Genomic DNA, 26,990 nt, shown 5'->3' on the forward strand with positions numbered 1-26,990 from the left:
AGTAAGAATATACTTGCTTGAGTTTGCAGTTCTGTTCATGTGTATGGGTTTTTAAATGGCTTCCAAGGTTTATGACTGGTTAATTTAGAACTGTGTTTTTGTAACCCTTGATAATCCACCCTTAAGTGAAAAACATTTTTTTGTTTTTAAAAATTCAACTTAGTTATCTCTGTGAGAACAATTTGCCATATTTTTTTAAATACTTTCTGGTTGTTTTAGGATACAGAGGAAGCTCTTTTAATGAATCTTAAAGACAGCCAAGTCCTTCAACATAAAGAGAATCTTGAATGGAATTGGAATCTTATAGGGACCATTCTTAAGGTATGATAGGATACTTCTTGGTTAAAACTTCATTATCTTCATTTTATGTTCCTTGTAATTCATTGTAATTGTTATGTTTGAGAATTGATAAATACATATATAATATAACATATTGTGTTTTTCTAGTGGCCAAATGTAAATCTAAGAAACTATAAAGATGAACAGTTGCACAGGTATGTAAGAACTGTTTTTGCATCTAAATTTAAAGAACTTAGGCTTGAATTATATTATGCCTGGTCCCTGCTAAAAGTAGTAAGTGGTGTTTTAAGGATACTTATATTCATTTTAATAGTTGTTTAATAGGTACATATATGCATTTTTTGTATATAGTCTTACTTTATAAAAAACACCAGCTAATTTGTTTTTTTATAGTTATTTACATTCTGATTTTAGTTTTGGAACAAATGAAGTTCTTGAGATAAAAGTTCCTCAGATTAGAGTAATAACAGCAATGTAGTAATCTTAACCCTAACACATGAGGGTGACTAGTAAGAACTTAGTGTTTCCCTTGTGAACGAATTCTTACAGAGTGAATAAATTCTTACATGGTGAACAGTACAAGAGCAGTCATCACAGAAATTCATTTGATTTTTGTACTTGATTTATATGTTGATCCCACATTTCTCCTATTATTATTATTATTTTTATTTTTAATAAAATGCTGAAGTGGTAGGTAGATGCAAGATAAAGGTAGAAAACATAGTTTAGTGCTGTAAGAAGGCAAATGTAGATGATCAGATGATCAGGTGTGTGCCTATGGACTAAGTATTAATCCAGGCTAGACAAGGGCAGCAAGACATCCACGGATGCAGAAGATTTCTCTCAAAGCAGGGGGGGTGAGGTTCTGAGCCTCACCTCTGTTGATCCCCAAATTCTCACCTGATGGCCCCCCTGCGACTGTGCCTGTCTTAGGTTGTTCCTCCCTTGAGGAATCTTACCCGTCTCTGGCTAACCAGTCATCTTCCGGGGCCATACAGGGAAATGTAAAGTTGGTAAGTGAGAGAGAAGCCATATTGTTTGCAAAGGTTAGCTTTTTACTTCTTTGCAGATTTATGCCCTGTGGCTTCTATGCCCAGCACTTGTCTCGAGGTATCTTTACCACCTGGAGGAATTATGATACTCGGTAAATTCGATATGAGGCATGAATTCTATTTAAAGTTTGTAATTAGGAAGGAAGAAGAAAAGCTATAGATGTAGCATATGAAGGAAACTTGGGAGGATTGATTATTTCTTTGACATATCTTCTTGTATAGTACCTTAAGTATGTATAGGTTTTAAACTACTAACTAATTTGCACACACATATTGACATAATAGGAATACGGTGACATAAACAAAGCAAATCTATAATTACCAGCCATCTCCAGTGAAGCCAAGAAAACCATTTAGGCACCCTAGGCATTTGTGAAAATTTATCTATGATATGATGGATATTTTCCAACTGTACTTGAACCATCAGACAAATTAAAGCAGCCCATTTCTGGGATCTGTTCACATCCCATATGTTCTTTTAACCATAGATAGTCTATAGTCATGAGATTTTGGGGTGCTACAACTTGCACCCCTCCCAACTATAATGGCCATTTTTAATATTCCACCTGTACTTGGATTTGCATCCTACTTTGGAGGGCTGTCCATTGTTCCTGCTCTTTACACTCCCCATAACCAAGTGGATCTCTCCACACCTTTCATAAAACATATGAAAGTTTTTTTATATATAAAAAATCATAAAACATAAAACATATTTATATTTATAGCATATGTAGTACTTCAAACTGCTGTGCTATTCTCTGCTCTCCCATGCATTTTTTTATTCCTTCTGACATTTGACTAATCAACCAGTACTGATCTCATTGGAGAAGAGGGTCCTCATGTTTTTGAGAAGTTCATGTCTTAATATCATGTGATGATATTCATCTACTCATGTTACTTAGAATCTATATTATGTCATAAGTAATATATAGAACATATAAATTACATGGGAGTAAAGAAGTATAGCACTAACTTCTCGTACTCCCTAAGATCAGAGACGAAGTCTCATTCAACTTTGTTTCTCCAACTCCAAGACCTGGCACCTTTATTGAATTGGATTGTAGTGCATGAAATTAAATTGAACTAAATTACATGAAAGATAGAACATAATGTTGAAAATTATAACATTAAAATATAAATTATGTCCATTGTTTCATAAAATTCATTTGCCTAAATTCTACCTGCAACTTTAATGCTTGTTTTTTTTTGCCTAATTGTGAAAAACTACAAAATCATAGTATGGTAATATTTGCTTACAGTTACTCTAATAATCAAAGTTGCTTTGTACAGCCGTGGGACAAAGTTCTTCATATAATACAATGGAATAAAATTTATGTCCGGGTGACCTCCTCATATTTATCTAACCTTATCTTCTAGCTATCTTATATTTGCATTTTTTCCTGTTAGCCATCTTAATTCTCAGCTGTTTCTTTCAGGCGTTTCACCATAAAATTCTTATTTCGTGAAAGTAGCCTTTGCCTTGAAGGTTTTTTTTGTTGTTTTGTTTTATTTGTGTGTGGAATGTACCAAATGTGTTTATTAGATTTCTTGCCATTTACTCCAGTAGTTGAGACCCAAACATACTCAAAACATTATTATAGCATAAAGTATAATTAAGGTTCTAAAATAATTGTTTTGCTTTCTTATTTTGCTGCTAATTTTATTTTGGTCTTAGGTTCGTACGAAGACTGCTATATTTTTATAAGCCCAGTAGTAAATTATATGCCAACCTGGATCTGGATTTTGCAAAGGCCAAGCAGCTCACAGTTGTGGGTTGTCAGTTTACTGAATTTCTTCTTGAGTCTGAAGAGGTAATAAACACTTTCCAGGACACATGTTTTTCATAGAACCTGCCCCCTTCCTTTTATTTCTGAGTATATATAACCCATATTTGAAAATATATGAACCCAGACCATGGCATTGGTGATATAGTGGTTATCACAGCTGCCTTCTAAGCAGTTGGCCTGGGTTTGATTCCCAGCCAACACAAACAAATGGGTCCTAAAAACATATGAACCCAGGACCTAGATTTGAATCCTGACTCAGTCAGGATCTGACTTTGGGCAGGTTATTTGCCTTCTAGAAGACCTGGTTTTCTCCTTGTATAGTGGAAAATAATGCATTTCCATGCTAGCACTGCATTGAATGGGATTAAAATGTTTGGTATCTGTTACTAGTAATTTAACCATTATCATTAAATTGCTTAGACTTGATTAAAATCAGTTTTTCAATTATAGGCACTAAATACTTTTCTAATAAAATTATAATATATTTGCTTTTAGGATGGGCAAGGATACTTAGAAGATCTAGTGAAGGATATTGTTCAGTGGCTAAGTGCCTCATCTGGAATAAAACCTGAAAGAAGTCTTCAAAATAATGGCTTATTGACTACACTTAGTCAACACTACTTTTTATTTATTGGAACACTTTCTTGCCACCCTTATGGAGTCAAAATGCTGGAAAAATGCAGTGTATTTCAATGGTGGGCATCCTAGATTCTCTTTCCACACTTACTTAAACTTTATTTTTAATGAGATGAGGAATGTTATGCTTTTTAGTCTGCATATGTGTGTTTGGTAAGTTTTATTAAAATAAAAAAAAGTGAAGTCTTGATGCTTTGATACTCTTTTTATGTGATGTTTGTCATTCAATGCTTTCTTTTAGAAATGCTTGTTCATAGTAGGATTTTTAAAATATTTGTTGAATTAATACATAAGTACAGTAATTTCTAATAACCTTCATTATTGTCATCTTTTTCTTTAGTCTTCTTAACCTTTGCTCCTTGAAAAACCAAGATCACTTGCTAAAACTGACTGTTTCTAGCTTGGACTATAGCAGAGATGGATTGGCTAGAGTAATCCTTTCCAAAATCCTGACTGCAGCCACTGATGTAAGTATAATATAGGCAGTAAAACTATTTTTTTAACTAGTTAATTCACTATAGATTTTGGTCAAGCAGAATTAATTATAAATTTTAAGAACATGGGGTGGAATTTAAATTTACTTTAAAATTTTAGTTCCTTCAAGGAATGTCATATGATACCTATAGTTAAAAAATATATATGTAAAAATATTTTTTAAAAGATTCCAATCAAGGACTCAACCATCAGTTCAAATCTTCCTGCTCTTTACATGTAGCAGAACTGTCCTGAAACAAAAGTTAAATAGGCTATCCATGGTGAAATTTTGTTTTTCTTTTGTGTTTAATGTTTTCATTTATCTTTACAGGCATGTAGGCTTTATGCAACAAAACATTTAAGAGTATTGTTGAGAGCTAATGTTGAATTCTTCAATAACTGGGGAATTGAATTACTGGTGACCCAGCTACATGATAAAAGCAAAACAATTTCTTCTGAAGCTCTTGATATCCTTGATGAAGCATGTGAAGACAAGGTGAAGGTTTATTATTTTATTTATTATTATAATACTCAAATTTTAATAGAAAATTATGTGAAATTATAGTATAGCATTTTGGATATAGAGAATTTGCTATCTTGAGCAATTGTTAATTTGCTAATAATTCTTTTAGGCCAATCTTCATGCTCTTATCCAGATGAAGCCAGCTTTATCTCACCTTGGAGACAAGGGTTTGCTTCTCCTCCTCAGGTAAATTTTAAGTAAATTTTCCTTTCAGTTATATTTTTCCATTGTGTTTTCTCTGGCACTATACATTAAAGTTGGATTCAAATTTGAAAAGGAAGCATTCTAAAGAGTTTAGCTGTTAACTTCTGAAAGAAACCTATTATAGCACCTTAGACATTCCTTAGTACTGAAATTCTGTCTAATCATTGCTTTCCTTAATGTTTCTTCTACATTTTTGTGTCTCCTCATACTTTTCATGATGTTTTCTTTACTGTGATTGGACTCATTTGTTTTTGTTATGAAAATTTATTTGTATTTAAAATTACATTAAATAATAGTTGACCTTTTAAGTTTTAGGAAGGAGCTGTTATTCTTAAAAGTCTGTTAGCTCCTTCAACATATTATTATTGGAGATATTTCAGCTCCTTAAACATTTTTTGTCAGACTGAATGTTAAAACTACTGCTTATTTTAATTTACAGATTTCTCTCCATTCCAAAAGGGTTTTCCTATCTGAATGAAAGGGGTTATGTAGCAAAACAATTGGAAAAGTGGCACAAGGTAACTTCCTGTGAATTGAATAGTTTCAACTTTGTTTATATTATCTTGCAAAATAGATTTGTGAATTTAGAGGATTTTAAAAATATTATCAGTGTTTTCAAACTAAGGTTAAATAGTTAAACATTCATATGAAGTCAAGTCCTAAATTCTGTATAATTATTTGTATTTATATTTTATGTATTTTTTAAATTACAGTTATAGTGAACTGTTGGTTTTGTGTACATTCTATTGAAATTTTGCCTTCAACTTAATTGATAAAATATATTGGTATAGTTTGTTGACCCCTACCATCATTTCTTTCATTCTTGGGTCCTTTATTTTGCCTTTTTAAGGTAAAACTCAAATAATTTTAGTAGAAAGTTTGTAAACAGTTCTATCAAGCAAACAGTCTGAATAAACTTCATTTTAGGATTCTACTTAAATTGGAGAACAAACTTATTGCTGTTGTAGATAATAGGGAAATGTAGGAAGAAGGGAATAGTTTGAAGGTATTAAATAACTTTATAACTTCTTTTGCCTGGTCATCACTGTGGCTTCATTTTGTTTGAAGCATTATAAATTGTCAGAGCATCTTAGAAATCCATGGAATAATCAATTCTAATGTAAATAATTTTTAGATTTTCTATCATTTCAATCATTATATTGTTTATACTGAATCATATTTCATAAGTGAATCTCATTTTTTAAAAATACTATAACTAAAACGTAACTTCAGGCATGAGGTCTTTCAATAACTGATGAATTGGAGAATTGAGATAAGATGTGATAGTTTTATTTACTAAATAGAAGATATTTAAACCAATTACAGAAATAAAATTGGTCACATTATTGTACAATTGTAATATTAGGAAATTGCTTATCATATCTGGTATAGTACTTTCAAATAGTAGGTACAAAATATAACAGCTTAAAAGCATGTTCAGTGTGTAAAGAAACACGAAGGGTTAATGATTCTCTTAGGGTTCAGCAAACCAATATATTGTATATCAACTATACTTCAATTTAAAAAAAAGAAATGTTAGGCTCAGGAAAGGGCATGATTATTTGAAATGCGCGTGTGGAGTAAGTAAGCAAATAAATTGGGAGAAAGGTATCAAGAATGAGGGAGTAGAGTAATAAATCTGTACAGATTATTGAATCTTCACAGACTTTTGAAGAAAGCCATCTTCCAGTGTAGTTGGGGCTAAGGTCAGTGGGAAGTGTTAAGGTGAGACTAGAACAATAAATTAGAGCTAGATTGTAGAAGGTGTTATATAAACTACATTGTCATACTGAGGGATTTCAGTTTTATAGGAAATGAGGGAATAATTATAAGTGTTTGTAATCATAGAGCTGTGCTTTAGAAACATGACAGGTTGCAGTGTAAAAGCTGGAGTTTGATTGTCAAAGGTTAAATTTAGAAATATGGAGACCTGGTTAGAAACAAGAATTGATAAGAGCATAAACTTCAGTGGTTGCGGGTTGGATAGAAAATAGGACACATTTACTGGGCATTTTTGAAAAAAGATAGGATTTGGAGACTAATTGGATATAATGAATGAGGAGTCTGACTTAACTCTTAAGGATTCTAATTTGAATGACTGTATAATGGATTACTATTAAGAGATTGTTTTTTCACAAAGTGTTTGCAGCATGAGATTAATGAATTTTGAATATATTTAACTGGCATATCCTATGGAATGACCAAGTGGTGGTATTCAGAAAATATTTGAATGTGGATCTGGTGTTCATATATGTACTGAAGATGGCAATTTGGGAGTCATCAGTTTGTAGTAGTTGATATCAGAAGTGAAATCACCAGGGAAAATGTTAAGAACAAAAAAGAAATAAAACTAGAAATTGCTCCCTAGAGAATACTGGTTTAATGAAGGGAATAAAAGGGCAAAGCTGTAGAGAAAAAAACTGTCAGAGAGAATGGTGTTACTAAAGCATGCTTCAGGAAGGAGAAGCCAGTGGTATATATTCTCCAGAACTGTTACATAAGGTGAATACTGGAAAAAAGGCTGTTGAATTTGAAAGGTCATTGGTGGACTTTGCTAGAGCAGTTTCAGTAGAAAGTTACAAACATGCTGAATTGCCGTTACAATTAGGCAGTAAATGGGAGGTCTAAAAAGAAAGACAGTATAATCTAGTCTCTCAAATTAATTAGAGAAAGGGAGAAAAGGAAGGGAACTAATTGCCTGCCATTGAACTTAGTGCATTTTAAGTATTATCTCACAGCAACCCTATGAAATATATTCTATTATTACTGTTTTGTAAATGAAATTTAAGAGGCTGAGAGAAGTAAACTAATTTTTATCCTAGGTGACAGAGCTTGAAAATAGCAGAGCAGGGGCACTTCTTGATTCCAAAGCCCATGCTCTTTCCAGTATATTCAATTTCCTCCCAGTAGTTTGTGGCATGCCAAAGTGAAGTGAGACTGTCTCTTTTTCAAGGCAATAAAACATCCAGGCCAGTATAATGTTAAAACTCATTCATTCACTTTAAAACTTTATTCCCCAGAGCCCAAACCTGATAAAGATTAGGAAACCTACAGTGAAGGGGGAGGATATGATTAATTCATCATCCTCTGTTGCTCATTCTTTTTCCCATTTTTTAACTGCATGTTTTGAACCTGTCCAGGTTTGGAGCAGGAGGAAGAATAGGTACGGGGTCATGGACAGTCTTACTCAATTGGTATAGTTGTTTTCTGGGATTGTCAGTTTTGAGTATGGCCAATTTCAAATGTTGATTCATTTACTGGAGGGTAACTTGCATGAGTTCCTTAGAGACCTCACCACTGCGGATCTCTCATTTGCAATTCCCTTGAGTAAGACAAAGACTCCTTTGGCTGCATATGTAATAATGCCTCCTAGTAGCTACAGGTCCATCCATCCCTTGATTGGGGTCTTCTTACCCATCCAGGTAGATCATTTTGGGCAGAATCCTCTTGGTGATCCATATCAGAAACTCAGTGCATTTCAGAGCTGTAAACCTTAATCCTAACTTTTGCTAGTGTTTTCCAAATGAATGCCACTGGTCAAAAAGATCAGGCAATACCACATGAGTGTTAACTACTGCTTAAAGCTCAAGATACATGCCTTAATTAGATTTTTATACTGAGATTTTCATGTATAAAAGAGTATGGTAGTAGTAGCAGTAGTAATATTTATGGTATGCTGATAATAATTAAAAGCTCATATTACTATTGCAAAGTAAATATGGGTCCTAAAGGAAAAGTAAGTTTTTAGAAGCTCTAAGAGGGGTTTAAGGTAACCCACCAAATTCAAGTAGTCTAAAATGGTTTAATATGTAAAATAAGTCCCCTTATTCCATCTTTTCTCAAGGTAATGTCTGTTAATTTCTTTTGTATGCATTCAGAGATGGTCTGTACATCTGTGTATATAATCTTTATTTAAGAATACAAATAAATTCTATTTACAACTAAAAGTAAAGCTGTATTTAACTTCTTCATTAGCAGTGTATCTGAGAAATTTTTCCAGAGTTGTACATTTAGCTCTATCTCATTCTTTTTAATGGCTCCTTAGTACATTATATAAGTGTATCTTAATTTTTATACCCACTCCTGTATTGATGTGCATTTACATTATTTCAACTTTTTAGTTTTGTATACAGTATTTGTTTTATAGTCTTGCATATGTATCTTTACATACTTGTGCAAATATGTTGGATGAATTTCTAAAAGTGTATTGTTGAGTCAAAAGTATGGGAATTTAAATTTTTGATAAATACTGCCAAATTGCTTTCCAAAGAAGTTCTACTAATTCCTTATAAACAGTTTCAAGTGGAAACCTTATAATAAAGATGGCAGTGAGACTGATTCTAAGTTAAGGAATTTAACTAGAAGTTCTCCAGACTTTACTTGGAAATATTTTTTATATTTGACTGAAGTCAGTAGGGAAGAGATACTGTTTCTTACCAAAAGGTGCTAAGATGATAGAACTCAGTTAATAATAAGATGAAAAAGAACAGTATAAAAAAATAGAGACCCAAAATATTAATTGAAAGTGGGGAAAAAAGTATACACAGGTAGCTTTTGGGTATGACAGACCATTTTATATATTCATAATTTGTTCTGTCCTTCTAAAAAATTTCTTAAACTTTCTGAACAGATAGTCATTTTTCTCATATTTATGCTACTAATATTTACTAGGCACCTAACAAGCTATAAATTTAATGAATGTTGTTATGATACTGTAAACAATTAAAACTATTATCTTCTAGGAGTATAATTCAAAATACGTTGACTTGATTGAGGAACAACTTAATGAAGCACTTACTACTTACCGAAAGCCAGTTGATGGTGATAACTATGTTCGTCGGAGTAACCAAAGGTACAATCCAGTTATTGCTGGTCCTCAAATGTAAAATTTAAAACCAGTTTGTAAGACATCATTATTTTTAAAGAGTTTTGTGAGTACTTGAAAAGTAACTATTTTTCTTACACTGACTTAGGGAAAATCTTAAAGCACAGCATTGATCGCTCAAAAATTCCAGTGGCATTCTTGCCATGCTGAATACACTTCTTTTTTTTTTTTTTTTTGTACATAATTATTTTTTATTGAAGGGTAGTTGACACACAGTATTACATTAGTTTCAGGTGTACAACACAGTGATTCAACATTTATATACATGATAATTCTAGCTACCAGCTATCACCATACAAAGTTGTTACAATATTTTGACTATATTCCTTATGCTATACATTATATCCCAGTTACTTATTTATTTTACAATTGGAAGTCTGTACTTTTTATTTATTTATTTATTTATTTATTTATTTTTATTTTTATTTTTTTATTTTTTTAGAGGGCATCTCTCATATTTATTGATCAAATGGTTAACAACATGAATACACTTCTTTATAGAGCATTCAGATGCCCTCCATGCTCTTACCCTAGTCTATAGCTCTAGTCTAAGCTCTCTCACCATTAACTCCAAGACCAGCTAAACTATTATTTTTCTGGAGTAATCCTCATGGCCTTCCACTTCCATATTTTTATTTATGCTGGGGGATTCTATCTAAATCTACTTATATTTAAGTTGCTTTATTACTAATCATTGTTTTAATTTAGCATATTTTAAATGAGCCAATAGGTATGTTACTCATCTTTATTACACTAGATTACAGCGTCCTCACGTCTACTTGCCCATACACCTTTATGGACAACTGGTACACCACAAAACAGGCTGTCATTTGCTGGAAGTACAGGTAAAAACAAATTTGCTTATCTTTAATAGCTACAGTAGTAGAAAGAAAAATATTAATATTGCTAAAGTATTACCTTTGCAAAAATGTCTCAGAAGCCTTAAAGTCAGTGGTGTACTTGATTTAAAGCTGTCCAACTTGTAATTGACTTAGTCTGTTTTTATAATCCTTAGACATATTACTGGCTTGTGCGCATTTCCCTGACTTAATGTGTCCACCTTTTGCATAGCTAACTTGTTATATAGAGTAAGTAACCCAGTGAAGGTCTGAGTTCTTTCCTTTATGGTTTGTTGGGGAAGCTGATCTTAGTAAAAACATACTGAAAAACTGACTTTTTTCATTCATCTTGTTGGGAAGTTATCATTGGTAAGGAACAAAGTATAGTTGCTGTTTATTAGTGTAGTGCCTCACTATGCTCATATACTTAAGGGAATTTAGCAGGCTTAGGCAAGCAGCTGTTCTTTGAGTATTAATATGCATGCCAAATTTATGACTGTGAATATGACTTGTTACTGAGTGTTTTCAATAAATATAACCTTTTTCTTATTTTAGAAATAGTTATAAATGTATTTTTATGTTTCTCTGAGTAGTAATCTAGCAGTTTAGTTCTTTATCATACCAGTGTTCATCTCAGGAGCAAAAGTTTTGCATACATACACAAATGTAGTTTTATACATTTTTATATTATATCCATAAAGACTATTGGGGCATGTATCTATAAATGATTTTCTCAGTGTCATACTTATGTAGTATGATAAAATCTAGGCACTTATTTATTATTTTCTATTTAAAGAAATAATTATGGCTGACATTTTTATAATACTGGGTACCAACTACTTTGTTAAGCATTTTATATATAATAATTTATTAAATCATGAAATCTTATGAGGCAGGTGCTATTGAATCTCTGCTTCAGAGATTAGGAAATAAAGGCATGGGGAGATGAAATAACTTGCTCAAGGTACATAGCTAATAAGTGCTGACTCTAGAATATGAACTCAGAGTACATGTATTAATGCTGCTTAAGAAATTTTATACAGTTATTTTTAGAATTTTAAGGATGCAAAAGTTATTAAATGCAAACCATTTAAGGATTTTAAGATGCAGTAAAAAAATACATTAAAAACATATTGTTACTCACATGGGTTTTTTTCTTTCCATTCACCAGAATATTGTTACAGAACTCTGTCAGAGTGTTCGTACACCAGATTTGGATAAATGGGAAGAAATTAAAAAACTGAAAGCATCTCTTTGGGCCTTGGTTAGTAAATGCTTCTGTAAGATCTTCATAATTTTTAGATTTTTTTTCTAATCTTCCCATTAATACTAAATAAATTAAAATCACTGTATTTGGAACTTATTCTTAGGTTAATATTGTAACTGACCATTTAATATTTATATTGATAATAAATTTATATTAGTAATAACAAAATAATTAAACTTAATTTTCTTGCTAAGATGAATGGAACTTTGACTGGTAAAGTTCCTTACTTGAGGTTTGTGTTCATATTTTTTTCTCACTCACATTTTTTTCTCTCTCATAGATGGATTTAAAATTTTTGTTTTGAAGGAGTTTTCCAAATCTCTTGAAAGTTAACTTTGTAAATGAATTTGATATAAGTGATTTGTTTTCTTTCAGGGAAATATTGGTTCATCAAACTGGGGTCTTAATTTGCTACAGGAAGAAAATGTGATTCCAGATATACTAAAACTTGCAAAACAGTGTGAGGTTCTTTCCATCAGAGGGTATGTCATTTAACTCAGAAATCTTGCTATTATGTATATTGTGGTTCACAAATCAGTATGAGGGATAAATGTTTTATAATTCAGTGTAGTCCTTTAAAACTATCAATTTACTGAAAGCCCTCATGACATATTTTTAAATGCATTAAGTTAAGTATCTAAGGAGCTCCTTGTTTACTTCAAGGAAGTAAAAAATTCCATTTTTGTCATTATAATATTGAAGTTTATCTGGCAAGTAAATAGTGAAAGTGTAGGATGTGTTGAAATATTCCAGTAACTCAGATATTCCAAATTTATGCTAGAAAAGCTAATATATGTATGTTTTTTCATAAGATTACATTGTGTTATTTTTAATTATTTCATTGTAATATTTTTATTAGAGGTTTTCATGTTATTTTTTCTAAATTATTTCTAACTTGTTTTAATACATTTTTCCATGAGCTAGGCAATTTGTAATGGCTTTTAAAGAAATTTTAAATTACATATATCAAACTAATATTTGGTGGTTCCATTAAGAATCTCAGTTTGGAATTATAAACTGTCATTATTACATTTTTTTATACAGGACCTGTGTATATGTGCTTGGGCTCATAGCCAAAACCAAGCAAGGTTGTGATATTCTAAAATGCCATAGCTGGGATGCTGTAAGGCATAGTCGCAAACATCTGTGGCCAGTGGTTCCAGATGATGTAGAACAACTCTGTAATGAACTGTCATCTATCCCAAGTACCCTAAGTTTGAATTCGGAGTCAACTAGCTCAAGACATAATAGTGAAAGTGAATCTGTGCCATCAAGTGAGTATTGAGACAAAGTCATAAAAAGTTGCCAAAATTAATATTTGTATTTGTAATATCAAAATTTAAATAATATTTATTACATTCCCAATTAACTTCTTTCTAAGATAACTAGGCAGTAATAGCTTCTTAGACAATGCATATCTTTTTATAACAGAGATTATAGCCATCAGCCTACCTTTTTCTGTCCCCTTGCTTTTTAAATAGCTTCTGGACAGTCCTACTTACAGAGTTAAATAATAAGCCATGTGCCAAAAGAACCATTCCCCTTTTTGCTTGTCATAAAATCTAGTAAGTAAATGTTTATTTGCCTACCTTCTTCACTTACATGATTTTTTACTCATTTTTCAGAGATAGAGATTGTTGAACCAGGATATATTTGTTAAGAGATACTTACATGTTCATTTTTAACTGAAAAGCTACATTTTAAAATTAATAGTGAAACTGTTAAAAGAGTATAAAGAAAAAGTTTGTTGTTTTAAGCCCTCTACTAAATGCTGTTAGGCATATAAAATTTAACACATGGTTCTTTTTAAGAAGATAGTGCAACATTTATCAAACCATATTTCACCAGATAAGATGCCATGAACTATAAGATGTACCAGTATTTTATGTACCACTAAAACAGAAGAAAACAGTGCTGCCTATAAAACTAGCATGTATCACTGACTACAAGAAACATCCAAATTTAGAGTTATTAGGTGCGAAATTATGTACATCTTAGAATTGACAAAATATGGAAATAGAATGCAATACGTAAGTTTATTTAGGCTTTTATTTTGCTTTCTTTCCATTGAGTCTTTTATTAGTGTTAGGCACTGAATTTAGTGAGTTTCTTAATAGTGAAGGCAAAATGAGAAATAAATATAATTGGTTTAAACATGAGTTTAAGATGTTGTGGCTTGGTTTTTTGTTAAGTATATCTTGTTTAAGATTGGGAATTCAGTTCTTATAAGATTAATTTATCCTGCCTATTGTGATTTGAAGAATAAACCACCAGCAACTGTGAGGATCCATGGTCAAGTCTTCTTTTTCCCTTTAATTTTATTCCTGAGTATTTCAAGGTTTTAGAAACTCATTGGGATAATCAAAGAAACTGTGTAACTGTGCCACAGTGAGTGCTATAGCTTTGCTTTGGAAATAAGAGGTCCTCATAATGTTATCATTTTACATTTTATTCAAGTTCAAACTCTGTACCTCAAAGAAGCTCTTTATATGTGGTTCAACACTTTAACCCTTTATTTTTGAATTTTTTTACACAAACAGAAATTTCCTAAAATATATCAGTAATAGTTATCCTGATTTTGTTGTCATTTTCTGTGTGCTTTTATTCATCGATCATTTGATCGTAGGTATGTTCATAATGGAGGATGACCGATTTGGCAGCAGTTCTACTAGTACATTTTTCCTTGACATCAACGAAGATGTAGAGCCAGCATTTTATGATCGACCTGGACCTATAAAGGATAAAAATTCATTCCCTTTCTTTGCTTCTAGTAAACTTGTGAAGAATCGTATCTTAAATTCGCTCACTTTGCCTAATAAAAAACATCGTAGTAGCAGTGATCCAAAAGGAGGGAAACTGTCATCTGAAAATAAGACAAGCAACAGGAGGATCAGAACGCTTACAGAGCCCAGTGTGGACTTTAATCATAGTGATGATTTCACACCCATATCCACGGTACAGAAAACATTACAATTAGAAACTTCATTTGTTGGGAATAAGCACACTGAAGACACTGGTAGTACTCCAAGTATTGGAGAGAATGACTTAAAATTCACCAAGAGTCTTGGTATAGAGAATCACAGAGAAAACACAAGCCGAGAGAGATTAGTTGTAGAAAGTTCAACAAGCTCACATATGAAGATACGTAGTCAAAGTTTTAATACAGACACTACAACAAGTGGCATAAGTTCAATGAGCTCAAGTCCTTCACGAGAGACAGTAGGTGTAGATGCTACGACTGTGGACACAGACTGTGGAAGTATGAGTACTGTGGTAAGTACTAAAACTGTTAAAACAAGCCACTATTTGATGCCACAGTCTAACCATCTGTCTCTCTCCAAATCAAACTCCGTGTCCCTGGTGCCTCCAGGTTCTTCTCATACACTTCCTAGAAGAGCACAGTCCCTTAAAGCACCTTCTATCGCTACAATTAAAAGTCTAGCAGATTGTAACTTTAGTTACACAAGTTCTAGAGATGCCTTTGGCTACGCTACACTGAAAAGATTACAGCAACAAAGAATGCATCCATCCTTATCTCATTCTGAAGCTTTGGCATCTCCAGCAAAAGATGTGCTGTTTACTGATACCATCACCATGAAGGCCAACAGCTTTGAGTCCAGGTTGACACCAAGCAGGTGAGCAAATATATGTTTAAAAATGAACAATAATGGTTGCATTTTAACCGAGTTAAATGTAAAGCATTTATATTTACATAAGCCTTAGAACCGACCTATTATAATTGTTTACTATGGTAGGCTGTAAGCTCCTTGTTACCCGATATGATTTGAAATGGATTCTTGCAGCTGCGAGGGGGGAAAAGAAACTTCTTTAGGTCCTAAAAATAAACATACATGCTTTGTAAGGACACACAAGTCACAAGCTTTTTTTTATTTCTCGCTTCTGCAAGGATCAATTTTAAAAAGAAGCATGTCGGGGGAATCAGGAGCTTAAGACCTACAATAACAAACAACCTTTTCAGGTAGGTCAATTTAAGGCTCCAGAAGTTGACCTCTTTTTTTTTTTTCTTTTTTTTAAGATAACTGAAAATTTCAGTGAAATTCTTTTCAGTTTGTTTTAAGTAGCTGTGATTAAGTAGGAACCTAATGAAAGGTAAATGAATTACTTGGCACTCAGGATTCAGCAGTAGCAGTTTTCCTGTACTCAAGAACATTTAGTAATTTGTGTGTCATATCTGAAGATTATATTCAAGTTAGTCAAAGTAAAAACTTCAGATTCTACCTTTCAAAGATAAGCAGTATTAAATTTGATTGTTGCAAAACTTCTATACCATTTTGTTGTAGGGGCAAATACTTCTAAAAATTTTCTTAATTTTGGATTATTTATTTACATTTGTAAACAGACTAGTATTTTTCAAATAGTTAGAATAGTGCCTGCTACATAGTAAGCATTCAATAAAAGTAAGCTTGTCTGTCATAATTGTCATTATAATTATTGGTTGTTACTTCTTTAAAGAAATCCATTTTGCTCTTTAAAAACCAAATTCTTAAAAATAAGTTGTTAAGCAGTTTTATTTCAACAATGCTAATACATTTAGTATAAGGGGTTCCTGGTAGCAGATAATAAATTATATCTCCAGTAGAATTTCATAAATTAAGTAGTAATGTCTGCTCTAACTGGAATTTACCAGCTTTGGCAACTTCATCAGTTCAGATCACCAGACTTCTCAATAGCTCACCAATATGTATCTGTGTTGTGAAGTTCACGAATTTCATTCAAAGGAGATATCTTTGACCTACATTCAACATTTGTTGACATTTATTATATATCTAACAAGCTTGGATATCAGGTTTTCAGGCCTGTAGAAGCAACAATTAGAAGCTTCTACTGGTAGGAACACTGTAATGAGAAAGAACAGATGATAAAACTAGGTACAAGAAGAAACGTCTTGTGACAAAGTATCTGAGAGCTCAGACCGCAGCAACCAGAGCTCAGGCACCAGCAGGCTGGTAGCACTCGGCTGGGGCAGTAGGTAGCACATGTGCCCTATAGGTGCTGTTAATTATACCATCCAGTTAGGGTTCCTGTAGCTCATCGAAGCAGACATTTCTATCCAAACTGTTCAAAGTTGTAGTGTTTAAATATTCTTCATAGTAAACCAGAAATGATAGCTACCCTGAGTCATTACTACCTAATCAGTCTGGGTCTTAGGACATTATTTCCTATATTCCCTGTTAAGATAGGAGAAGGATATTTGAAAATTTTATTCCTGGAGAAAAATGCCAAGTTACTGGCATTATACAGGAGAGAAATAGGTGTTTTCAATTTTTTGAGAAGGAAAAACATTTTTTAAAAAGGCAGTCAAGAGAAACAGAAATAGCTATAAAAAGGCATGAAAGTCTAACAAAACTCCATGTTTATCAAGTCTTCCATTTTTCAAATTGTATTTAGTACTTTGTACCATTTTCCATGGAGGAAAAATTGTGTTGGCCTTAATATTCCCATTCTGCTTCTATCCTTTAGTTAGTTCAGAAAAAATGAAAATGAAGGAAGATGACTACAAATTTACATTAAAATTGTGGTTTGGAATCCAGGCTAAGAAAATTTTTTGTTTCCTTACAAAACTAAAACAGTAGGCACACTGATACCTGTGCTATAATAGCATGAATTCAGCAGTCTTAATCATATCTCACTGATACATTTCCATGGGTCATAGTCAAAAAGAAACACTGAAACAAGAATCCTTAATCCTAAATTCTAATCCTGGCACAGAGTAAATGAACTTGGACAAAGTTCCATAAATTATGCTGTAATGTCTCATCTGCCTGGAATTCAACAGCCTTGCAGACCTCATTAATCCAGAACAAAGCCAGGCAAACTTCTCTGTTGCTTGCCAGGATAAATCTATGTAGTAAAGTTCATGAATTTTAAAATATATAAGCCTCAATTACCTCATGTAAGGGAAATTGGACTAGAACAATGGTTTTAAGTGGTTTTAAGCTTTTAAAATGTTGGTTTTTAAGTGGAGAAGCCCTTTCTTGACAAAAAACATTTCTATGGAAAACCAGTATGAGAATAGATAAAAATGGAGCTACTCTGAAGTAGGGATTGGGAAGGCAAGTAATCCAGTAATTCCTTCCTCCATCTCCCGTAATCCTGGAAGAGTTTAATGGAGTAAGAAAGTTGTAACAGTGCAATTTTAAAAATACTGGCCTATTATGAAATTTGTGAATTTTAATTGAGTACTTTCAGTTGGAACTTAGAAACTGAGTGATTTTTGCTATGATAATAACTTATTTATGAAGCATTTTGTGTGTGCGTGTGTGCCTTTACAGAATAATTCTTTGTTTTAAAATCAGGCTAAATTATTGCATTTTAAATGACTTGGGTTTCCAAATAGCAATATACATAGACTGTGAAACCTTGCATAGTGCCTTGTATTTGCAAAGCTGTGCCTAATAAGTATTTTAGCATGTCTGTTGCATAAATAGAATCTATATCGAAAGGTATATCTCATGGAAATACCAATATACCATATTTGCTATGGAATGACTGTCAGAAGTGCATTAAGGAAATGCCAGTGCTTCATATAAGGCTATCTCTTGTAATATTTACAAATGATACTGTGTTACGTAAATCTTACATGGCTGAAGCATTAATTACCATGCAAAGAATGAAATAATCTTATTTTTCATAAAAATATTAAATAGAGTTAATAGATATGTCCTTAGTTTCATGATAGCAAATCTAGCAGTCTGAAGTGATTGTGAAGGTAGTCCTTGGATCCTCCCTCTGACTTCTGAGGTCATTTTTGTTCTTGTTTTTGTTGTTTTTAAACTCCCAGATGTTGAAAGTTACCTTAATTGCTCACCTCTTCACTTTTACCTGGGAAACTGTAACAATTGTTTTTGGTTAATACTCAGTGTTACTGATGACCTTTTGTATATCAATTTATAAAAGCTAAATATTTTCAAGTGTTTATATATTCTCTGTAAACTAGATGGTACTATTCAGTACTTGACTAGCTACTTATCTTTTATGAAGGTATGAAAATAAATTATAATTTCTGTATATGATTAACATTACAAACCAAGAAACTAATGCAAGTGGTTTTTCTATGGTGTTACAGGTTTATGAAAGCTTTAAGTTATGCTTCGTTAGATAAAGAAGATTTATTAAGTCCTATTAATCAAAATACCTTGCAACGATCCTCTTCAGTGAGATCCATGGTGTCCAGTGCAACATATGGTAGCTCGGATGACTATATAGGTCTTGCTCTTCCAGTAGACATCAATGATATATTCCAGGTACCAAAAATTCTCTTATTTTCATATGAGTTGCTTTCCTATTTTTTTTCCTTAAATTCTGTAACTGCTTATTATAAATTATAATTTAGTATTTATTTGGGGGAAAGTATTTTTAAAGGCAGATTTGTTTAAAGAAATGTTATGATGAAAATTATTTCACCTTTCTCAGCTATTCCGTACATTTAAAATTTTTTAATTTCTCCAAGTCCCATACTTCCTTCTCTTCCCATACTTAATCAATATTTTATTTGATGTATCAGTATATTTTCTATAGAAATTAAGTGAATTCCTAACCTTGCTTTTTAGTCACATTTGACTTATTTCTTATTTTAATTGAGATATAATTGACATATGACAATGTGTAAGTAATGCACAATAGTGTATTCCTTGTTTTTTATTAAATCCTTGGTCCTGTTTATCCTATAAGCGCAGCACATGTTGTGCTCACTTATACAAGGTGGCCCTCATCCCATGAGATACAGATCTCTAAATGATAGATAATTAACTCAGAAGTCAAGGTATTTTAGATAAATTCCAGAATAACTATTTCAGTAACCATTTAAGTCACCAAGAATAGATAAGGACTTTAAAACATTTTTTTTCTCAAGCTTTAATAATATAGCTTTCTTCAGTAAACTTTTCATTATAGGTTCATGTTCTATAGTAATTGTGTTAAAATTGCACTTCATTTAATTTTGCTAATATTCATAAAGTGGACTTCTTATGATAGCAGGACTCACCATGATTTATGTATCTTTTAGGTTAAGGATATTCCCTATTTTCAGACAAAAAACGTACCTCCACATGATGATCGAGGTGCAAGAGTGTTTGCTCATGATGCAGGAGGTAATTCATGATTTTTGTTCTCATGAGACTCTTCTTCATGGTAAAAAGAAAACATTTTTTAAAAAGTTATTTTTTTAAAAAAAATTCTTTTCAGTAGACTGACATTAAAAATTTAGGTTTATTTATTTTTGGATTAACTAAAAATTATACTGAAATAATTATTTGAGTCAGTTTAAAATTAAACCACAATAGTTTATGTGAGGGAGTTAAAGTGTTTTTCTACCTTGCCTTTCAGAAAGACAAAAATCAATCAGTTGCTTATGTTTTAAATGATAATAATAAGTGAAAAAATTCTTATACTAATTTTCATAGGTTTAAGAAACAGCTGCTCAGGGAAAGGAGAGACATGAAAATTACATGATCTTTCTTTGTCATGAACTGTAATATTTTCATGTATGCATATCAGCTGTAGGTTTAAAGCTTCATATCCTTGATTTTTTAAATAAGCACTTCTTTAGACTCAGAATTACTTATTTTTAATGCCCATATTGAAGATAATTGAAATAATGCCTTAATTGTATAATTTAATTTTCCATTTTGTATTTAAAACCTCCTCTTAAACTAATATAAACCTATCTGCTGACTTAATTATTTCCCTAATTTAAAGCAAATTATCCTTTTTTCTCCTTAGTTAAAGTTAGATTTTAAGTCATAAAAAGAGTTCTAGTTTTCTTTCCTTATTTCTCTTCTTTAAAATTTCACGTCGTTTAAGGCATTTGGAAGAGGCGTCATTGATACTGTCTTTATCAGATTATGTTTTATATTTACTTATGCACAGGTCTTCCATCTGGAACTGGAGATCTTGTAAAAAACTCTTTTCACTTGCTACGACAGCAGATGAGTCTTACGGAAATAATGAATTCAATCCACTCAGATGCTTCTCTATTTTTAGAAAGTACAGAAGACACTGGACTACAGGAGCATACAGATGATAACTGCCTTTATTGTGTCTGTATCGAAATTCTGGGTTTCCAGCCCAGTAACCAACTAAGTGCAATATGTAGTCATTCAGGTAAGTGATTATGGCTTTCTAGATGAATGCACCTGAATTTGAATCTGTTCCATTTACAAGTAACGTCCTAGCTCTATTGATCAACACTCTTGCTTCATTCTCATTTTCTCCACCTTAGGAGTTCAGTCACTCAGCATCTCCCTATTGGAGTGTTAGTGTTTCAGTCTCTAGTTTTGGCCTCTTGCAATTCAGCTTTCATATTCTTGTCTGGGATTAATTTGTTGACAGTTCTTTACTGATTCTTTATGCCCAGCACACGAGGCTCTGTGTGTGATCTGTCTGTTATCTTGTTTCACCATTCTTCTACCTTATTGACATCCCATTACTGACTCACTTTTCAAACTAGAGTTTTTGAACAACTTGTTCATGATTCTAGGCATAACAAATTTATTTTCCCTGCTGTTTCCTCTTGCCCCTCTCCCAACCTCACACATGCAACCTCACACACACACACACACACACACAGACACTCCCAGTCTATTTGACAAGTCCACTTCATCCTTAGTGTCAGGAGTATTTTATCTGTGCAGCTTTCTCTGACCTCTCTTAAGTCAGATATCAACACTCCTTCTCTGCTCATTGACCTTGGCACATAGATCTCTTATGATAATTACTGGTTGGTTATTTTTTTCCCTTCCACTCAGTAAGTTCTTTCAGGTTATGGTCTGTTACATCTTTGCATTTTGTATTTCTGATACTTTGCTGTATATGGCTTTACAGAGTAGACATTGTTTTTGGTGACGGAGTAAATAAAGGGGACCAAAAGTCAGCTTTTGTGTGATTTAACAAGTGACATAAAAATCTTCCTTGACTTACAGTGGGGTTATATCTCAGTTAACTCACTGTAAGTTAAAAATATCTTAAGTCAAAAATGCATTTAATACACTTAACCTCTTGAATATCATAGCTTCTCTTAGCCTATCTTAAATGTGCTCAGAACATTACATTGGGCTGCAGTTGGGCAGAATCGAGAGAGTTATAGTACTATATGTCACCAGCTCAAGAAAAGATCCAAACTCAAAATTTGAAGTATGGTTTCTACTGAATGTATATTGCTTTTGTTCCATCATAAAGTTGAAAAATTATTTAAGTTGAACCATTTTAAATTGGGAACCATCTGTTTTAGCAATTTCAGATTATTATATGTGTGTAAAGTATTACCATAGATAACTTTTCTTGGTAAATATCACTTTGCCACTCCCAGAAAAATCTAGTGATGACCAAAGTTCTCTGGGTCACTCGTCCAAATTTCCCCTTGGTATTCTGATTCAGACCTTCCCAGCACACTGATGTACCACAGATAGGATATGGGAGTGCTGAGATATTAATCCTCTCAGTGGCCCTGTGTCCCAATAGGGCCTGGATTTGACATATCTTAGACTAGGTACTTCCTCTGAACAGCTTTGTCCAAGGCCCCAGGTTGTTGTAATTCTCATTTTCTATGAGTGAAAGGGCTGAGCACTTTTGTTCTGATATGCTGCACATAGTAGAGAAGATACTATTTTAGATCATCTGGCTGTACATCATTCATAACATTTTAGTTCCTGTAAGTTCTACTTCATTTACTCATTCAACAAATACATACAGAGCATTTACTGTGGTGTTTTACTATACAGTTTTCTACTTATCAAACAAGAAACAGGGAAACTAGCCCCCTATTACCCAGTCACAAGACAATCACAGCTAGTCCTAATCCATTTGTAAGCTATAGCTGGGAGAATAATCAAGCAGAGTATCACAAAGTTTGGGACTTGTGAGAGACATGTTGCAGTCAGAGAGGCTGTCACTTTGGCCTGGCTATGAGAGCCCCTTGGCTTTTTTATTCTACTGGAATAAAAAATACTCTAGTGAAGTATCAGATTGAGGAACAGCAGGGGAAAAATAACTCTTAATTGGAAATGATTATAGTTTACTACTGATACCCATCTCAGAAGCGTGAAGGAAAGGAGGCTAATAGTTAAGTTTTTCACTGAATATTCATTCATTCTTGCACTCAACGTGATACTTAATGATTCCACTATCATGAGTAAGGCATTAAACTAGGTGTTTTGAAAACAATTGTGAGAGAAAAAAAATAAAAATAACACTATTCTTATTCTCTTTGAGCTTTAGTCTAATGGGGAAAGAGATGGACTGATTGATCAGTCACTCGATCAATCAGTTGATTATACAAAAATACAGTATTGCATTTGTAATGAGTGCCATCAAGGATAGGTACATGGTCTTAGCACAGGAATATAACCAAGGAGGCAGGTCAAAAAAGAGACTTCAGGAGAAGTTACTATTGAGCTGTGGTCTGAAGAATGAATAGAAGCTAAGTGAAGACTAGAGTATAGAGAATTTTAAAAGAAAGTGGGGGCAGCATGAGCAAAGATCTTCACTGATGGAGCAAGCATGGGAAGTGGAAGGGACTAAAAAGACACCTGTGTTAATTGAGCTCAGAAAGCAGGGGGAAGGAGATACAAGATCAGCCTAGAAAGGTAAATGGAGACGAGGTCCCACAGAGCCCTTGCAGTTTAAAATGTGGTCAGTGAACCACAGCAGCATCAGCAGCATCTGAGAGCAGGTTAGAAATGCAGAATCTCAAACTTCACTCCACACACAAAATCAGAATCTGCCTTATAACAAGACTCCCAGGTTATTCGTGAATACAGTAAGGTTTGAGAAGCATTCTATAGGTATATTAAGTATTTTGTGTATCAGAAAGAAGACATCCTTATTTTCCATGGCAGATTGCAAAAAAAGTAGTTCCTCTAGTATTTGGTCATTTTAAAGGGATGTCAAGACTTGAATCCAAGTTAGTTCATTCCCTAAAACTCATGGAAGTGGTTCAAAAAGGTTTAACTCAGAGGAAAGGCTATTAGAAAAGGGTAATTAGTGACATGGTATTCTGTGTCTGCCACCTTCACAAATGTTTATGCATTATGTGGTTCTTGTATACGAGATAATATGTTCACCTTTCATAATTTAGTACTTATTTCTGGTGGGTCTAATTTATGTATATAACCACATTTGCCCTTCGTGTAGCTAGCCAACTTAGAGTGGGAAACCTTACTGTTTTAGACCAGTCCATCTGTAAAAGAGCATTAGAAAAAAATTATTCAACTAAAAGATAATGACAACATCAATTTGCTCTTCTAGATTATTAAATTGACAATTTGTGAGGAGTGAGTAGAAACTACATTGGGAAGAGGTGGACTCTGAAAAGATGGTGGTTTAAAAAATTTCTTTAGCTGCAGAACCCATGTTTTAATCAAAATCTTTATAAAAGACTAGTGGTATGTAGATGAAGGTGTAAGGGAAAGGATGAGGTGGAGTCCTATGTACCTGGCCTTGCCCAGGTGATGAAAAAGGGGGCTTGGGGTTCAGGAAATGCTAGGACTCCCAAGAATACTGAAGACCAATGGTGTAAACATAGAGCAAGTGAGTTTTGGTGTCAAGAAGACTTTAGACTCAAAGCCAAACTTTTCCATTTAATTAGTTATTTGACCTTGGGCAATCTACCTCATTTTGATGAGCTTTTTAGTTTTTATTTTTGCTTAAACCTCTAAATGGGAATAATGATTCCTACCTTATGGTGTTCTTTTTGGTATTGAATAATATGTAAGATTAGCATTCAGTAAATCCTCTGTAAATGGCAATTTACGGTAAGTTATGTTAGAAATAGTATTGGTTCATAAATTCTGATTTATGAATCAAATCCTTAATTTTTTCATAAATATCATTTCAGCATTTTCTGTAAACTATTTTAGGGCTTAACTACTTTCTTATAGGAAAAATTTAGCTTACGAGTTTCTGTATTAGCCTATATGGGTTTATATATTACTATTTTTTGTTTAGAGCTTTTAATTTTCTCCCACATATGGTGGCATTTAGCTGCATCCAGCCATATGCTTTAATGCAAGTAGTAAAGAATATATCTAGTCTCTTAGGGTCTGGTCTCTTGTATGTTTCACATCTCCATTTTTAATTAAGAGATAAATAAAGCTAAGCTAGAATATTAATAAAAAGAGAAGAAACAATAAAAGCAAAGAACTTACAGTTAAGAGGTTAAACGAAAGTCAGAGATAAAATGATTTAGTTTATGAACAAAATGTTTCATCCAAATTAAAAATAATCCTAAAATGAAATGTCTTGTGTAAAAGTGTGTCTGAGGTTCATTGCATTGAATACTACTTTAAAAAAAAAATTAGCTATCATTGATACACAATCTTATGTTGGTTTCATATACACAACATAGTGATTCAACATTTACCCATATTATCAAGTCCTCACCCCCTCCAGTGTGGTCACTGTCCATCAATATAGTAAGATGTTACAGAGTCATTAACTGTATTCTCCGTGCTGTACTACCATCCCCATGACCAACCTATATTGCAGTTGTGAATTATTGTGCCCTTTAATCCCCTTCCCCCTCCCCCGCATCCTCCCTAAGCCCTTCCCCTTGGTAAGCAGTAGTCCCTTTTTGGTGTCTATCATTGCACTGAATACTTTTTAAAAGAAGATGGAAGTTTCCTTAAAGGTAAATGTCATCAACCTGTTTTGCTTTCGATGGAGTCATAGACATTATTTCCCATGCATAAAGAAAAGTAGGCCAACTATCTGTTCCTTTCCCAATTCCAAGAATTTTGGTTCTCCTTATCCTGCCTATTTATAAATAATGCTCATGTTTTGCCCATATGTCCTGTGAAGTTTACATTTAATACATGTAATTATTTCATTAAAAAATGTTTTCATATGGTTTAGCATGTTTCATTAAAAAAAATCTATATAGTAAAAGCCTTCTGTTAGGTTATACTCAGGATCCTGTTTCAAATCCCTAAATGAGATAAGCTAATTATTTTGGAACCTTAAAGAAATGAATTTATTTATTTTAAATGAGACTGAATGATGTCTTTAGAAATAGGACACGATTCTAACAGGTTAAAAATACTAGCAGTTATCACCAGTTAAAGGTGAAGCTGAAATAAATCATTTTATAACTTTTCAGAAGTGTAGATTGAAGAAAGTACAACTTATTGTTCCTTTTACTGGAATATTTTGCATTGTACTCCCTGGGTATCAGCTGTCTAAAATAATGTATTAATCCCTTATTGGGTTATTCAGTATTACTGGTTTTTAAGTATTTTTTTAGTTCTGGAATCTTTTGGCAATAGTTGTATTTTTTTTAATGATCTGTAATTTAAATAGCATGAGTTACTTTTAAGAACTTGACGGACACATGATTTCCTTAATAATCAAAATTTTAAAACTCTGCTAAATTTATGTATCTTCTTTTCCAAGGAGCCAAAGTATTTTCTGCTTAGTTTTATATACATAAAAATCTCAGGAAGTGCTTGGAGGTGAGATGAGGTGGTAATATCTATTCTGTGGAAAACAACATAAGGAGAGGAAGTATCTGTTGACATTTGTATAGTTTCCTGGACTTTTTAAAATATAGCTTTTTTTCTCTGCTCTGACATCATGCTATAGTGGAGAAAGTACTGGACTGGCTTTCAGGAGGACACACCTTCTCGCTCAGGGTCTGTCTCTTCTCTCTCAGTCTCTTTTCTTTCATGAGACAAAAGCTTTAACTAATTTCCAGTATTTCTTATAGTGTTAAGGTTGCCCAGTATTATTCCCTAAAATGATAACCAAAGACTTCCTGATTTTTCTTTGCTCTGATCACTTAGTTTAAGTGCTCAAGAAAACTTTAAATCAAAAAATTTTAGCAACACTGAGATGTTTGGTTGACTTTAAAATTCCATCTAGCATTTTAGCAATGTGCATTAATGTTAAATTTAATTCTAAGGAATGAACTGATAAGACCAGGAAAATATGTAGGTAATTATTAAATGGAGGTGACGTACAACAAGTAAGTCATAGAATAGTATGTATGACATAATCCTACTTATACACCT

General features: G+C 32.8%; 1 protein-coding gene across 9 annotated transcripts in view; it reads left to right on the forward strand.

The window, feature by feature from the left end:
• The window catches only part of RICTOR (RPTOR independent companion of MTOR complex 2), a 118,212-nt gene that overhangs the window by 84,318 nt on the left and 6,904 nt on the right, over positions 1-26,990 (forward strand). For 6 of the 9 annotated variants that reach the window (XM_037002431.2, XM_037002414.2, XM_073236862.1 and 3 more), the window contains 18 exons: positions 220-321; positions 448-494; positions 3,028-3,163; positions 3,635-3,834; positions 4,116-4,242; positions 4,581-4,745; positions 4,882-4,958; positions 5,416-5,494; positions 9,719-9,828; positions 10,619-10,706; positions 11,872-11,964; positions 12,343-12,449; positions 13,012-13,241; positions 14,594-15,602; positions 15,875-15,946; positions 19,055-19,232; positions 19,994-20,078; positions 20,857-21,090. In XM_037002431.2, coding sequence (XP_036858326.2) covers positions 220-321; positions 448-494; positions 3,028-3,163; positions 3,635-3,834; positions 4,116-4,242; positions 4,581-4,745; positions 4,882-4,958; positions 5,416-5,494; positions 9,719-9,828; positions 10,619-10,706; positions 11,872-11,964; positions 12,343-12,449; positions 13,012-13,241; positions 14,594-15,602; positions 15,875-15,946; positions 19,055-19,232; positions 19,994-20,078; positions 20,857-21,090 — 3,139 coding nt within the window. The remainder of the gene's footprint in view (positions 1-219; positions 322-447; positions 495-3,027; positions 3,164-3,634; positions 3,835-4,115; positions 4,243-4,580; positions 4,746-4,881; positions 4,959-5,415; positions 5,495-9,718; positions 9,829-10,618; positions 10,707-11,871; positions 11,965-12,342; positions 12,450-13,011; positions 13,242-14,593; positions 15,603-15,874; positions 15,947-19,054; positions 19,233-19,993; positions 20,079-20,856; positions 21,091-26,990) is intronic. The other 3 variants (XM_037002424.2, XM_037002417.2, XM_037002466.2) reach the window with 3 other exon arrangements.

This window comes from Manis javanica, chromosome 1, assembly GCF_040802235.1.
Source record: "Manis javanica isolate MJ-LG chromosome 1, MJ_LKY, whole genome shotgun sequence".
Taxonomy (NCBI): Eukaryota; Metazoa; Chordata; class Mammalia; order Pholidota; family Manidae; genus Manis; species Manis javanica.